At 46.2% G+C, this 15,520-nt stretch overlaps 1 protein-coding gene across 2 annotated transcripts; it reads right to left on the reverse strand.

Moving 5' to 3' along the window:
- Window positions 1-1,438: 1,438 nt before the first annotated feature.
- On the reverse strand, window positions 1,439-14,255 carry LOC105921588 (basic helix-loop-helix domain-containing protein USF3). Of its 2 annotated transcripts, none has more exons than XM_012857420.3 (7): window positions 14,136-14,255; window positions 13,573-13,700; window positions 11,669-11,700; window positions 11,467-11,549; window positions 11,266-11,362; window positions 5,817-10,525; window positions 1,439-3,788 (listed from the first exon to the last, which is right to left on the reverse strand). In XM_012857420.3, exons 2-7 carry the CDS (start codon window positions 13,614-13,616, stop codon window positions 1,980-1,982), a joined length of 6,774 nt encoding a protein of 2,257 aa, XP_012712874.2. In that variant the 5' UTR covers window positions 13,617-13,700; window positions 14,136-14,255; the 3' UTR covers window positions 1,439-1,979. The 2 variants fall into 2 exon arrangements, with proteins under 2 accessions (XP_012712874.2, XP_021169148.2); XM_021313473.2 differs by having other exon boundaries at window positions 1,439-3,791.
- Window positions 14,256-15,520: the final 1,265 nt, after the last annotated feature.

The following is a 15,520-nucleotide window of genomic DNA, read 5'->3' on the forward strand; positions in this document are numbered from 1 at the left end:
GCTGAAAACACGGTAGCATTATCGTGCTGCTGTTAACATCTACCACACTAATTGTATTATGCTCACATTACCCATTTATTTGTTTATATATATATATATATATATATATATATATATATATATATATATATATATATATATATATATATATATATATATATATATATATATATATATATATATATATATATATATATATATATATATATATATATACACACACAAACAAATCAGACACCTATGGTAAAACAAATGTATCATTCATAGAAAAGCCCCTCTACAATGCAAAAGCACAATATGAAGAAGAGCTACATTAAAAGTTGTGACTTGTAAATTTAATTGCCTATTGGCATATGAATAAATATCTAAAGGGCTACAAATGGGTCAGAAATGACCTGGTGAGGTTCCAGATATATTTTTGTTTTAGAAAGTTGTTTCATTTTCCAGCTATTCCTCGAGAAATGTACTCATGACTTTAAAATTTTCCACTTGTCTCTTACCGTTTAGAAAATTCAAGTTTTTGTATCATTACCCTGACCTTCCATAAGTGGGTCAAACATTCTACAGTAAATGCCAACCCCCACCATGTAGAGAATCTGAATCTAAAGTACTTATATCACAAGCTAACCTCGATCAAATACCGACTTATTGATATTTTGGATAGATTAGGTGCTATGTACCTGTGTGCATTGATCACAGCCAGAAACTTATCTGCCACAACTGAATACAGCGATGGTACAAGACATACAGGCAAATAATGCTGTTCCACATACACATTCATCCAAAATGGATACTGATATCCCTCTATTGCTGTTGTGCAATTTTTAATTTTCCAAAAATGTTGAAATAATTCTTGTGCAGACATAATTATACAAATTAAAAAGGATTATCCCATCATTAGCTAAAATGCTAACAATAGCATGTTAATTGTAAACTGTACAGTTTTCTAAGGAGCAAGCATTACCTACAATAATGCATCCACTTTAGAGGTTAATGCCATTGTTAGCTAAAATGCTAACATTAGCATGTTAATTAGAACCATACTAAAGTTTCATAATGAGCTAGCATTACCTACAATAATGCTAATAGCATGCTAGCTCGAATTAGTAAACATCTGCTTTAGATGTTAATGTTATCGTTAGCTATAATGCTAACATTAGTATGGTTTATAATTAACATGCAAGTTTCTTGAGCTAGCATTACCTACAATGATACCATGGTAACTAAATTAGTATTATAACTTTGATGTATGACTAACCCAGTTTGCTGATTATTTTTTTATTGTAAAAAAATATATATATGTGATTGCTGGTGTAAGCATCTTAAGGCTCTATATAATTGTACCACCAACTGAATGCAGTGGATTTCTTTGTTTTTGAATAAAAACAAATAGTTTAGGAAAAGAGGATGTTGAAAACAAAGACACGGTTCCAGGAAATAACTATAAAGTTATCCTTATAAATTTTATTTATCAATTTTTGTATTTACAAATACATAATCTAGCAACTTTGATATGAAATATTGGTATTTACAAAATAGCTCTTGGAAAAAAATCTGTACAGTACAACCTGATAAGTTAGTAAATTAAATTAGTAACTGTGCAGAAGATTTCCTTTTCACCCCCCTGACCCGAACCCCCCCCCCCAAAAAAATGTAGTTTTAGACTTGAAAATGTTCTCTAGAACCAGTCAGTCAGTTTAACGATTCAAAATGGAGCGTTCAGGGCTTACATTTCCATCGAATAACAAAGCCTTCTGAAAATTTTAAATGATTAAGCTGATATTAAATATGTAAAAAAAGAAAAAAAAGAAAAAGACATTTAAACTGAAATTGAGTGGACATGTAAACAACAAAATCCCCTCACGTCACCTACTTCACCACTGCTTTCTTTAACATTGAAAGAAACTACGCATTTCAAAACAGAAAACGTAATTGCTCCTGAAGAGCCGTTCCAAAAAAGGCATTCAGACTGGAACTTGTCACACGGCCGAGCTGCCGTCATGGCCCAAAATGTGGCTGATGTTGTGGGCGGGACGATTGGGTTGCTTGCCAGAGTCAGCGGACGACGTGTTGGCGAGCGACAGCAGGGGGGACATTGGCATGGCTGTGCCGTCTGTGGGCATGCCGGTAGCGATTTCGGGAAACAGCGACGTGAGGCTGAAGTTGGAGATGTGTGGGGTGATTCCAGACGACGGCATGGGAGGCATATCCGGGAGCAGGGGGAAGCTAGGCTGACCGAACCCTACGGGCCGTGGCGGGGAGAGGATGGAGCCGAATCTGTTGTTGAGAGGAGGGGCGCTGGCCTTGTCGGCGCTCGGGCTTGTAAACATTTGGTTGGGAAAGTACTGGAGAGTGACATCACTGGGGAGGCTGGGGTGAGCCGCTGGGGAGTAAGAGGGGTAAAAGGAGGGTAAAGTGTTCTGGGGCTCCACGGGGAGGAGGGACGGCGTGCGGGAGGTGCTGGGTTGGCTCACCGGTGGGATAAAAGTAGAGTTCGCGTTGATGGGGGGAGGAGGATTCATTCCTCCCTCTGAGATGAAGGGGAACCCAAAGTTCTGCGCTAGGTGTTGATCGGCAACAAGGTTGTTGTCACTGGGTACCTGCGCGCTGTCAGCCATGAAGCGCACGATGGCGCTGCGGCGGTTCTCCCCTCCAGACTGAGGCCGGCCCAGCAGCACCCCTCCCCCCGAGGGCAGGGGCAAATGGCCCTCGGGCTCAAAGGGGTTGGTGGGTCTCAGAGCTCCCGGTCGAGGCCTGTCGCTGGGTCTCAGTTTGGCGAGATGAGCGTCTCGGGGAATATGGCGAGAATGCTGGCTGACAGCGGGCGGAGGTCTGGAGATGGCAGAGGAGCGGCCTGGCTCAGAGCTGCTGTGGGGGGTTGGTGGGTGGGGCAGACCTGCTCGAACTCCGGGCCCCGGGTGCATATTGCTGCTGACCTGAGAAATGTGGCCCTTGTTGCCCTCTGCAAGTCGCATAGCTGGAGCCTTCTGAGACTGAGGCACGCTGGGACTGGAGGCCTTGGCCTGGACGTCCCCTGAGGAGCTCCCAGGCACACAGCTGTACTCCATGCTGACAGGCGGGCAGCACTGAACCCCTCGCTGATGGTTGGTCTGCTCAGGAAGGTGTGGCGAAAGGAGGCTGTGCATGAAGCCCTGGTGGCAGCCTTCCTGTCCCTGCGGCAGCGGAGGGCCAACCTGTACTCCCTGAGGGCCAGAATGGGGTCCGCTGTAGCTGCCGCGATTTCTCACATCTGCCGGGGGGCCGACGCTCATCCTGAACCCTCCCTGCTGCTGCCCCTGAGGGCCCCGCTGAGAGGGAGGCACCGCTTTGGGGGCCATATCACTCCCGCGAGAGACCTGAGTCTCAAAACCGCCGAGCTGGTGCGTTCCTCCGCCGCCGCCCCCCATTGCCTTGTAGGTCTGACACTCGGAGATGCGCTGATCACCGGGTGTGGAGTGGTCCGATGAATGGCGGTTCTGAGGATTGTGCGCGATGCCGGCCTTCCCCCGTGACGTATCCAGGTAGCTGCGCAGGTCGGGTTGCTCCTGGGTGGCACCGCGACCGGGCTGAAGATGGAGAGCCATGCGCTGCTGGTGTTCGCCGCTAGTGGAGCTTTTCCCAATGAGCGCCTCGGCGGAGTAGTTTGACACGCGGTGCCGCTCCTGGCGAGACGGAGCGCAGGCCAGCTCGGACGAACGAGACACTGTGTTGGTGGACGGAGAGATGAGCTGCTGCTCCAGGCTCCTGGAGCTCATCATCCTCTGCATAGCGTTATGGTCCTGGCCGGACTGCTGGGTGAGAAATAAAAAGACAAACAGTCTTTACCACACAACAAACGTGGAAAAATAACGCGCCATAAAACGTTCAACAATTTCACAAAAAGAACGGCATTTTGGAATTCCCTTGAAACCATCATAAAAAATGTATAATAATTTCAACAAATTCAAGGATTCCCATCCATCGGGGACTGTAAAAGTAGCTGATTTCCCCAGACTCAACTTAGTTATCAATCTTTTACATACATAAATAGTAAAGAGCTACATGCTGGTAAAGTTCCAGGTCATAGTCATTCCAAAAAAGTAAAAAACAAAACAACTGGACTTTTTTCCGCAGTTTGAAGACGTTTCGCTTCCTATCCTGGAAGCTTTCTCAATTCAAAAAGTCTGGAGTAATGTGGGAGTTGCAAGCTTTATAGTACTGCCCAACAAAGGCCTTGTAATGATCCACCCAGCGAAACGTCTTCAAACTTCAGAAAAAAGTCCAGTTTTGTTTTTTACTTTTTTGGAATAAAGAGCTACATGAATTTCTGACAGATTTCTTAGTTAACAGTCAGGTTTTAAATATGAATCCTAAAAACCCCAGAAGGAACAGGATTACACAAGGAGGAACAGAGAGAAGAAAGGAATTACACAAGTAAATAAGTATGGTTAATGAATAATAAAAGGCAAGGATGGAAATAAATAGGCACAAGGATACGAGAGAGTAGGAAAGGAAGGACACTACATAGAAAGGACAGGGAGAAACACGGGAGAAAGGAAGGACAACCTTCAGATCTAGAGGGACAAACGAGCAGATCGAGGAACCGGCTACTGCTACTGAGAGGTTCTGTCAAGGTTCTCGTTTTAATTGCAGTATATGGGGCATTTTACTTAGAAAAAATGATTAACTCCTGCCTGCGGTCGACACGTTAGACACCGCAGTTCAGCCATCTTTATCGTGGTCGCTTCCACCGATCCACTGGGGGGGAGCCCAGTCAAACCAGACAGTTCTGTCACTTCATAACACAGATGCCTTTGGAGCAAGTACTCAGATTGCCCAACAGGGGGCACTCCTCCATGATCGTGAGGACATTTTTGTGGCTCAATGTGATTTTATCTTTAAGTAATGAGTTAAGGAATTAGAAAATCAAATATAACTATCAAAAACAGCTATAAAGAATTTCAGTGATTAAAAAGGTGTGGAAACTTTGCTGTGCAGCTCATTGCAATAATGCTGATGTTGTTTTTTCATAATTCAATGTGACAAAAAGATAAACAGACAATATTTTAACTACAAATAACTATGATGTTGGGGACGATTTTGGTTCTTTTAACACATCACATGGACTTAAAACAGGGTTCCTACAGCATAAGGCAAGTTAAATTCAGGACTTTTTAATGCCACTTGAAATAAAAAGTTAAGACCAACTTCACAATAAACAAGATAAACCTGGTTGCGACAACTTCACCCAAATGTTTATTTTAACATAAACCATTACTTTCTGGCTCAGCAGACATGTTAAAGATTTTGAAAAACATTCCATATAGGAAGAAAGCTAAAAAACACACAAATTACAGATTTATTTTTAACAACTACTGAACTGAATTCACAAACTTTGTTTTGTTCCCTACTAAAATAAACTATAAATCAGTCCCAACTTTTTTTTTGCAGCTATGGTCCGGCCGCAACAGTTTTTATTGGTTCCGCTATCGGGACGGAACCAATAATGGTTACATTGAGCCGTTCGGTAAATTAAAAAAAAAAAATATAATTGTGTCAATTATTTTAGTTTGTTAAGGATTACAAAAATAAAATCCTATTTATGACCTGGTAACAATTTTAAGACCTAAGAAAGACTGATTTAAGACATTTTAATGCCAATTAAGGCCTTAGTTTTATATTACAGAATTCAATGCCTTTTAAGACTTTTTAAGGATCTGCAGGAACCCTGTAAAATCAGCAGGTCTATAATTTACAGGATTAACTCCAATAGTATTTCTAACTCCAACCAGTCATCATAGACATCATCGACACCTTGCATATATCACGCTACCCACCTTGAGGTGGTCCTGCTGGGCCAAGTGGGTGTTGTGGTGGGCCCTGGATCCCAATGACTGGGCCTCACACGTCTTCTCCTGGTGCCTAAAGTGCTGCGGTTGCTGCTGGATCTGCTGCTGTAAATGCTGAGCATGTCTGGGATGGGAGTTCTGCTGCTGCTGCTGCAGCTGCTGTTGATGCTGAGCCTGGGGAGGCTGCTGGTGCCCCTGTTGTTGTTGTTGTTGTTGATGAGAAGCTTGATGCTGTGTTGGCTGTTGATGCTGTTGGGACTGTTGGTGCTGATGCTGGGATTGCTGCTGCTGCTGATGTTGATGCTGATGGATCCCAGTCTTTTCCAGGTGATGCTGCTTCTGCTGCAGGCCAGCAGGTGAGCCAGTTTGATTGCCTCTGACGATGCCCCGCTTCTTCTGGACATGCTGCTGCTGCTGCTCCTGCAGCGCCCTCTGGTGTAGTGAGTGGCGCTGCGTGGGGTCAGATTGGGTCAGGTGGTGCTGCAGGTGATACAGATGGTGTCTCTGCTGCTCTTGCTGCTGCTGTTTCATGTAGATGTTCCCTCCCAGATGCTGGCCGGCCTGGCTCACAGAGTGCTGCGGGTGACCCTGCGGCAGGTGAAGCCCGCCTGCCTGGTTCTGCTCGGGGGGCCCTTGGGCAGGACAGTGGGCGTCTGTGGGGCGGCCTGCCGAACTCATGAAGGAGTTTGCGGAGAAGAGAGGGCCCCCGCTGTCTGAATTGATCCGAGTCATGACGGCTGAGGACGTGGCCGGCAGCTGCCCCACCATGATCTGGCCGTGGTCGGGTGCCTTCACATCCATGTGGCCCACTGCGTTCGCCGGCGCGGGGCAAGGTTTGGGTCGTTTTCCCGCGTTCAACATCACTTCTTCCTGGGCTTGCCTTTTGGAGACGATCTTCACGTGTCGCTCGCCTACCACGTTTCCAGGCGGGCCTCTTATCGATGCGTTTTTCAAGGCGCTGTACTCTACGGCTTGGGCCGTGCCGGAGCAGGGCGAGATGGCGTTGTTCGAGGGTTGGGACATGTGAGCAGACGCCGCCGCCGCCGCCGCCGCCGGAGAAGGAGCCGAGCCCTGCTGGGCGGTCAGACTGGGGGAGCTGGGGTAGGGCTGGTGACCGGAGCTGGGTCTGATCAGGTTGTTGACGCTGAGGCTGGCGGCTGTCCCGCCTTGGGTTGAACTCTGAGACTGCCCTGGAGGCAGAGGCTGGGGCTTAGAGTAGGTGACGTTCTGCGGGTGCCTGCTCGGCCCACCGACGGACGCTTCGCCGTGTTTGGCCGCGCTTTGCTCCGCCGCTTTGTTTGTCTTGCCCTGCTGGCCGGCCGGGGCTCTGTCTCTGCCGGCGGACACGGGCGGCGTTTTGGGGGGGTCCCAGGCAGCCGAAGCGGCGGTGTCCCCCGAGCACCCCCCACTCCTCCTCTCGGGGCTGTCCTGCTCCAGCATGGCCAACGCGAGCATCTCCGCCTGCTCGGATGTAAACGCGAACGACCCGAAGGAGCCCGACGACGCGCCGATGCCGTGGCCCTGAGGGAGCATTGACGCTACAGAGAACCCTCTGCCTCCGGCCCCCCCTGTGGTCAGTGGAGAATCGCTCTGCCTGGTCGGGGTCATATTCTGCTCCATTGCTTGGTCGTCTAGGTTGGTGTAAACCTGTTGAGACAGCGGGAAGTCCTTTTTTAAGGGAGCTTCGGAGGGCGTCGCCCCCACCAAGCCCTCTTTTCTCACCGCTGTGGGAGGCCTCTCCTCCAGGGCGTCCCTGTCAGCCCTTGCTGTCTGAGTGGGTTTGACCTCTGCAGGATGGCACAAGGAGTGTTGGGGGACGCTCACTTCCGTCTGCTGGGCAGGAGCTCTTGAAGTAGTAGCCCTTTTCTTCATCTCTGCAGCTGATGAGGAGACGGCAACAGAGGCGTCTGGAGCTGATTCGGCGGGCGTGGGTGATGGGAGTACGTGCGCGGCGGAAGCAGAGGACGAAGCAGTGGGCTGAGACTCCGGTTCGGCAGAGGACGGCTGGTCCAGCAGCTTTGATTTCTGGGCGACAGGCGGTTGCGCCGTGTCGGCATTCTGATTTAGCAACACTGGCGCTGCAGTCTGGATGCAGGCTGGAGGCAAACACGGACTAGAAACAGCAGCAGAAGCTGCCCGGGCGTCCGCGGCAGCTGCAGAGGGGACTGTGGATTTGCTCTGCTTGGAAGCAGAGACAGCCGGCAGGCTTTGCGTTACGACAGGTGTGGCGCTAACAGCTACCTGTTTAACCTCTGAAACCAACAGCTTGGTTACAACCGAGCTACTGCCAGAAACTGAAGTCGTTTTAGTCTCAGCTGCAAAAGCCGAGCCGCTCGGCGGCGGCTTGAGGGCTGTCGCGCTGACAGCTTGTGGCGCAGCCGAGTCACTCTGAGACGCACAGACGGCGCTTCTGTCCGGCGTCGGGCTAAACCCAACGGGGCTGCTGGACGAACTGCACGGCACCATCTGTTGTGTGTCCTGACCTGATGTTGCACCGCTTATAGCGCCTCGGGGCTCTGCAGTGGTGGTGCATGTCGGGTGATTGGTTGTTGAGGACGGTAAAACTTGAGATGCTGTGTCACGAACTGTCTGGCTCTCTCCTCCACCACCACCACCAGCAGCATTAGCAGCAGCAGCATTAGCAGTGCATTTGGCAGGAAAAACACGTTCTGCAGTCTTGGGCTCCTTCTTTTTGGCAGATTTAGTCCTTTTAGCTGCTGCTCTCTTTGTGTTTACAACAGCGTGGGGCTTTTTCCCTGAAGGCTTGGAGGCACTGGCAGCCATCCCTGACGGAAGCGGCAGCTGCTGAGCAGGTAGCGCAGATGCGGCTCCGCATACCGGCGCTATAACACCCGCTGATGACGTAGGTGGAAGCTGGCAGCCGCTCTGGGTGGAGCGAGGGAGGCCTTGGGATATGCTCTGGTTCAGACTGCTAAGGGCCTCTAAACTGTCCAGGGCCACATTGGTAGTGGGCTCCTCAGTGGAGGTGGGCTGGACCAGCTGGAGGGTGCTCTGGCCGAGATGGGAGCCCACTTTGTCAGAGGTTTTTACCGGCTTCAGAGCGAACACCTGGCCATTCACAGTGATCGTTTGTGGGTTAGTGGAGACAGGAGATGAAGAGTAATCCTGGCCGCCCTGCGGGGGGTGGGTTACCTCAGGCTGGGTGGGGCGAGGCAGAATGTGCACGAGCTGCTTTCCCCCAACACTTTGCAAAGGAGGGGCAGCCGCGGAACTGGTTGTGGTCGGCATCTGAGTGGAAACAGCAGTGAGAGAAGGAGGACCGATGCTCAGCTGAGAGCTCTGGGGAGCAGGTGCAGCCTGACTGGGGGCTTGGATGATCACTATGTGCTGGCAAGGGGTTGGATTAGAGATGTCCTCTCTCACAACCTGCTGGGTGGGGCAGGCACTGGCCTGCTGCAAGATGACAACACTTGGACTGTTTGTGCTCTGAGGCGCCGTGACACCCGATGCAGCGGCAGCTGGGTTGACCTGCAGAACCTGCATGGTCTGCAGGAGGGGCAGTACGGCCGCCTGGTGCTGGGGCACCAGGGTTTGCTGAGGCTGTGGGATAAGGGCCGTCGGAGGATGAGGAACTAGTGAGGCTGGCTGCAGAACAGCAGGCTGGGGCTGTGACACGACGGCTGGACGAGCCATCACAGCTGGCTGCGGCACGATGGCTGACTGGGGTAGAACGGCACACTGCGGTTGGGCGTTTAGGACGGGCTGTGTCCGGTTCAGAGCTGCGGCTGGGATGTGGGTCGTGATGGGTGCCCGCGGTACAGGCACGTGCGGCTGCAGCTGTATCTGAACAGGGTTAACGGAGGGTCTGCTGCCCACGGGACAAACGGCGACCTGCTGGACCGCCTGGGCGGTACTGCTGACCTCTGGGGAGGAGAGACTCTGGCACACTGGCTGCACTGTGTTTCCTGCCATCTGCAATGTCGTCCAGGTGGTCTGTGTGCTGCCTGCAGCCCCAGCTCTGAGAACAGTTTGATTGGCAGGAAGCGCAGAGTAACTTACGGTCCTGATGGCAGCGGCCTGCGTCACCAAAGGGCAGCTCCCCGACGATGACGCGGAGGTCATAGTTTGGGTAGACGTGCTGCGTGTGGACAAGGACTGAGCATTGCTTTCTGTGGGATGCTGTGAGACTGACGTTGCTACTACGGGGATGATGGGAGGCGGGGGATCAGGCGGCGCCTGCTGAAGCAGGGAGGTGGTGGCCGCAGGGATCTGGAGGGTGATGTAAGACACAGAAGGCGGCAAAGAAGGGGCCACAGCTGGTGTCTCAACCACACACTGCTCCAGCACCCTCAGACCTGACGCAGACTGAACGGGTGCGGCGGCTGAGCCTGGCAGAAGTGCAGGGGCGGAGCAAGAAGGGTTGACCTGCAGCAGAGGTCCATTAACTTGCAATCTGGTGTCAGGCGGTGGCTGAACTGTTTCGGACGGCTTCTTTCCCGGGCTCGCCTGTTTCCCTGCGGGGCCGATCACATTGCCGTTGGAATGGACAACGATGGTCTTTGGGGACTGGTGGGTAGGGGTCACTTTTGCCACTTTGGCACAGCGGTGTTTTCCCTTCCAGTGACTAGTCGGGTCCTCAAAAAGGTTGATATCATAAGCCTTGAGGAGCTCGATGTAGTTAGCGCTCTCCTTCCTCAGGTCGTCCAGCTGTCGGCGCAGCCGCACAATTTCCTCCGCTGCATAGAGACAACGCAGACATTTATACCATTAGGAACATCGTGCCATCGTTTATATTCAGATTTTGTCACTTTACAGCCACAAACTTAGATGTTTTTGAAGGGATTTTTTTTAAGTAATTGACCAACACACTTTAAAGCATAACTAAATATTTTATTACATTTTTCTTTTTTTTCCAGTTTTTCGAAACGTAAAGAAAGAAAAGAAAACTTTGGTAAGGACACATATTCTTTATACTCTGATACCACTAAACAATCTAGTTTAACTAACTGGAAATTGAAGTCCACAAGTTAGTGAATACCGACTCCAAACTATGTGTTTTAATTTCAGAACACGTTCAGCTGTGTATTATATTGTTATTTTTATGGCCGCTTCCTTGGCCAGTTCTCCATTGTAAAAGAGATTTTGATCTCAATGGGACTTCCTGATTAAATGAAAAGGTAAAAAAATAATAAACACACTGATGTGGATTCTGGTTGCAACATTACAAGATGTACAAAAAGTTCAAGGCGTATAACACTTTCGCGAGACTCCCATGTTATGATAGCCTAATTATGTGGACGCTCGTTATGTGTCTCATGTAAACGTGAAGCTTTCAGAAACATGGCTGAATAAGAGCTCTAGTACGGTTTTGGAAAAGTATATACAATTCTGACAATTTTCCACAAGGAAAAATCTACGTGGACAGATAAAGGATTATTTTAAAGTACTAGAAGAAAAGGCACAGTAGAAACCTTACCTTGAGCTTTATCTCCACCTTCCAGAAGCAATGTATCATTTTGTTTCTTCAGCTCAGTAATGTAGCGAAAAGCTTGGTCCAATATCATGTTCTTGCTCTATAAAAAGTACGTGGATGTTAAATGTTAAAAAATAAATACATATCGTGCCATACAGACACATGGATGGTTGTGATTCAATAAATAGCTCGTTGTTTTCTCACCTGTTTTAGTGCCTGAGAACAAGGCAGCAGATTCCCGATGCGATTAATCCCCGCATTAATTTTCTCCTTTCTGTGTCTTTCGACTATATGCAGACACAAACAGAGGACCCTTTACCATCCAATTCAATCTAAGGCTCAACAATCCACAATAACTCTACTGTCTTTTTTTTTATTATTAGCACGTTAGCAGATATGACGTTACCTGCATTATGGGATTCTTTGTTTTTCTTCTTTCTGCAAAAAGTGGACAATTTATGATTCATTACAACTACTTTGATAAAAAGGTTGGAGTCATATATAAGTGGCCGACAAGATATTTGGTGCATTTATCTAAAAGGAACAGAATACTATAAGAAAAACAAGCTTGACATACATTTAAGTTAAACAAAAATCTAATATCATTCAAGATTAATATCAACTAGGAGCTTAGCCGTGCACAAAAATAACCGATTGGTGCGTTCTGGTTCACTTAGATCAAAAGAAACAAATAAAAAGGGCCCACTATACAACTGACTGGAGATTTGGTTGGATTTCTACTTTAAATAAAGGACAAGCAGGAATAGTCACTGGCCCCAACCATAAAACCACTTGAAAATTATACAAGTTTGTTCGTTCTAATGATTTTTTTTAAGACTCTTAGGACATTTGAAAATACAAAAAGGTTTAAATCACAAAAAAAAAGAAAAAAAAAGGAGTATTCTTTTTAAGGTTTAATAAGTTAAAAAATCTGCCACACTCTGCTTTGATATTTAGACAGTCCCGTGTACTAGGTGTACTTTGGGACTGACTTTTGGGCTGATTCAATGCTACTGAGATAATGCTACTGACATACTGCCTCTAAAGTCTTGTCAAGGAGATACCAGGAAAGGTGAAGGAGGGGCTTCAGTTTTTCTCCGGTTCTATAGAGCATATAGTAGCAATGCTGTCCTCCCCCACCTGTTGCCTGCCGCTCAGGTGACAAAAAGAAGACTCTCGGTTTTCAACGGTCACACTAAAGATGTTTTTGGTTTGTTTGGAAATATTTCCAGTTGCCAAAGACAGAGACAGAGTTGGAAAGTAAAGAATTGGCAACTATCATTCTTATTAAGGTAATGCTGTTTCAAAACTATGACTGGCTAAAAAAAATAGTGTTATGTCTGCCAAGCAGCTAACTTCCGAACGTTTACTTAAGCTATGTCACTCTCTGATGGACTGGCGAGCTTTCCAGGGTGTATCCCGCCTCTCGGCCAATGGCTGCTGGACTCAGCCACTAGACCCCCCCCCCCTCCAAAAAAATGTAGTGAAGCTACATTATTTTAGCAGCAATGGGGAAAATAGTTCCTTTAAATGGTTGAAACAGAAGCAATTACATAAAATTATAGATTTTCATTTTGCATTTTTGTGTAGACATCATGTTACTGTAAACTGTTTTTTTTTTTACTCATTAACACCAAATTACATCTACCAGAGCTATAAATCTGAATTTTAGGGTTAGGGCTGCACGATAGGAGGAAAACATGACACTGCAACATTATTGTTGAACATTGCAAAGAACATTTTCCTCACTGCTCTTTCTTTGCCAGCTTCACAATGTCCGCACCCCTCTCCCTAAGCTTTAAGATCTCATTCACTAAGCTTTAAAAAAAAAAAATAGGGGGACCAGGTTGTAATTTTTGCTTTTGAATCTTTTTGTTAAATATAGTGATCTCAAACCAGCCCATGCCTACATCTAAATAGCTAAATGCATGACTGGCAAGCAGAAATGTTATGCATGGCAGTACAAAAAGGTAGTTCTTTGCAATTGCAATACTTCACACACTAATATACGCGTTAACTACTGCAATCCGAAAGATATTGTGGGGGTTTCACATACGATGATCAGCTATTTTTTGAGCAACAAGGTTCAAAATATCAACAACCAATAATTAAACAACGAAATTGAGGATGAGTGTCAACGAAGGGTCCTAAAAGAAGGTTTCTGTATATTAGGATAGGTGGGGAAAATTACTACCGCAGTGCATTGTTTATATTTGTAAAAAGACCACCCATTGGGGAGCTGCTGTAAACTCCCCTATCCCTCTAAGCCTCAAACAATCTTATCATATATGTGTATGCAAAAATACTCACTTGGATTTTCGACCAGGTGTCTTAGTTTCGGTCATCTCTGGCATCCTGTTTTAAACAGCTGCCTGAATGGTGAAAGGTGCCAGTTAACGCATTCAACAACTGGACCTTAAGTCCCGTCGGTGCCCGTCCTGCAAATCAAACACAACGCTGTGATCATCGGCAGCTACGGAAGAAAAACAAACAAACAAACAAACAAACAAACAGTTGCTACCTTTGAGCTTCCCCCTGAACTGGATGCTAACATGCTAGTGTGGAGTAACCGAGCCCAAACTGCCAACCTAAATTCATTAGCCTTTAAACTTCAGCACAAAAGCGGCTTATTTGACAAACTGTACAAACAAATGTTCCACTTTAACGCTGTCAAGTCGGCAACACGCCACGTTCAAATGTCTGCTCTGTCACTTAAATAGCAGAAAGCTAACAACCTGTGCAATTCAACTAGCTAGTTAGCCAACAGCTATCTTAGCCTGCCGTTACCTACATAATTATTAAGCAAATTAACGACGGAACAATGCGCGTCCCTTGTTACAACACGTAGCAAAGGGTGAGCAGATTCCACCAACCTCTAACTTCGGCATTTTCGTGTACATATCTTCCAGTAACAACTTAGACATTGGGAGCTAAGCTAGCAGAGCATTCAGCTCATCTCTCAAAACAATCTAGATACACCTAAATCCGTGCAGAAGGGGGCGGTCCTATCGGGAGGTGGCAACCAATGGGATCGCGAGAGTAAGAGGTCTCAACCAATCAATAAACTGAATGCTTCATCCTAGGAGTTCCTGTAGAATCCGGCTTTTAATTTTTAATTAGATTTATTGGGGGAAAAAATGCTTTATTTTTTAGAAACATTCTTATAATATAAAATTATGTAATAAGTATTAAGAAAAAAACACAATAGACGAATATATATAAGGATTATTCAACCCTTATGAATAATATGTAGAACCTTAGATAGTTCTATGTGAAATTGTCTATCTGGAGTCAAAAGCATTCTTTCCCCTGATGTCAAAAATTGTTTTCTATCTCCATGTCAATTACGGACATATTAAAAATTGACTTTTTAAATGGTTGAAATTAGCAAATTGATATTAAGATTCTATTCTGACGAACCCTTTTGATTATTAAAGAGCTGTAACATTTTCAAAAAGATTAACCAAAAATGTCTCATGGTTTGTGAAAGGTAATATGTTTAAAATAAATAATCTAATAGTCAAACAAAAGAGGAATACAAGATGTGAAAAATCAACTCCTCTCAGTTCAGAATCCATAAACTGCACATAGGGTCAAAACAAAGGGTCTAAATATATGAGGTGGTACAGCGCTTTGCAAGGATATCACATTTTCCCACATTACAGCCACACACTACAGTGTAATTTATGGAGAGGTTATAATGATAGATCATTACAAAACTGAATTGTAAAGTTAAATGAAAAGAGATTCATTACAGTGTTTGAAAAAATAAAAATCTGAAAGTCCATCATGCATTTGTATACAGCTTTCCGATGTAATACTTTGTCAAACCAGCTTTCTCTGTCATTACAGCTTCAACGCTTTCAAGCAGCTCTACACACTGCAAACAAATCTCCATCACATTGGATAGAGAGCATATCTGAAAATCAATTTCCAAGTCTTGTCTCACATTCCCAATTGGAATTAGGTCTGAACCATTCTAACACACGTGAATACAACTTAAGCAATTTCATAGTAGCTCCACTAGTGTAGTAAAGTCTGACTGAATTAAAAATCCACACATCTGGGAAACAATGTGACATTTTCCTTACACTTGCATTGCTTTGTGCTGGTCTCACCCAAAATATATTAAAGTTTGCTCTTTTAATGCGACAAAATGTATAGAAGTTCAAGCAGTGTAGATACTTTTACACTCATCTGCACATCTGTGTGAGCTATAACCTGCAAAGGATTTGAAATCAAGAAAACTGAGAAAACC

This window comes from Fundulus heteroclitus, chromosome 21 (genome assembly GCF_011125445.2).
Source record: "Fundulus heteroclitus isolate FHET01 chromosome 21, MU-UCD_Fhet_4.1, whole genome shotgun sequence".
In the NCBI taxonomy this organism is placed as follows: domain Eukaryota; kingdom Metazoa; phylum Chordata; class Actinopteri; order Cyprinodontiformes; family Fundulidae; genus Fundulus; species Fundulus heteroclitus.

Excerpts from the sequence above, each read along its gene's own strand:
- LOC105921588 (XM_021313473.2), bottom strand. The coding sequence starts at position 13,616 with ATGCCAGAGATGACCGAAACTAAGACACCTGGTCGAAAATCCAA. Across the intron at positions 11,701-13,572 it reads ACACCTGGTCGAAAATCCAA|AAAGAAGAAAAACAAAGAAT; the intron begins GTGAGTATTTTT and ends CACTTTTTGCAG. Across the intron at positions 3,792-5,816 it reads CCCAGCAGGACCACCTCAAG|CAGTCCGGCCAGGACCATAA; the intron begins GTGGGTAGCGTG and ends TTTCTCACCCAG.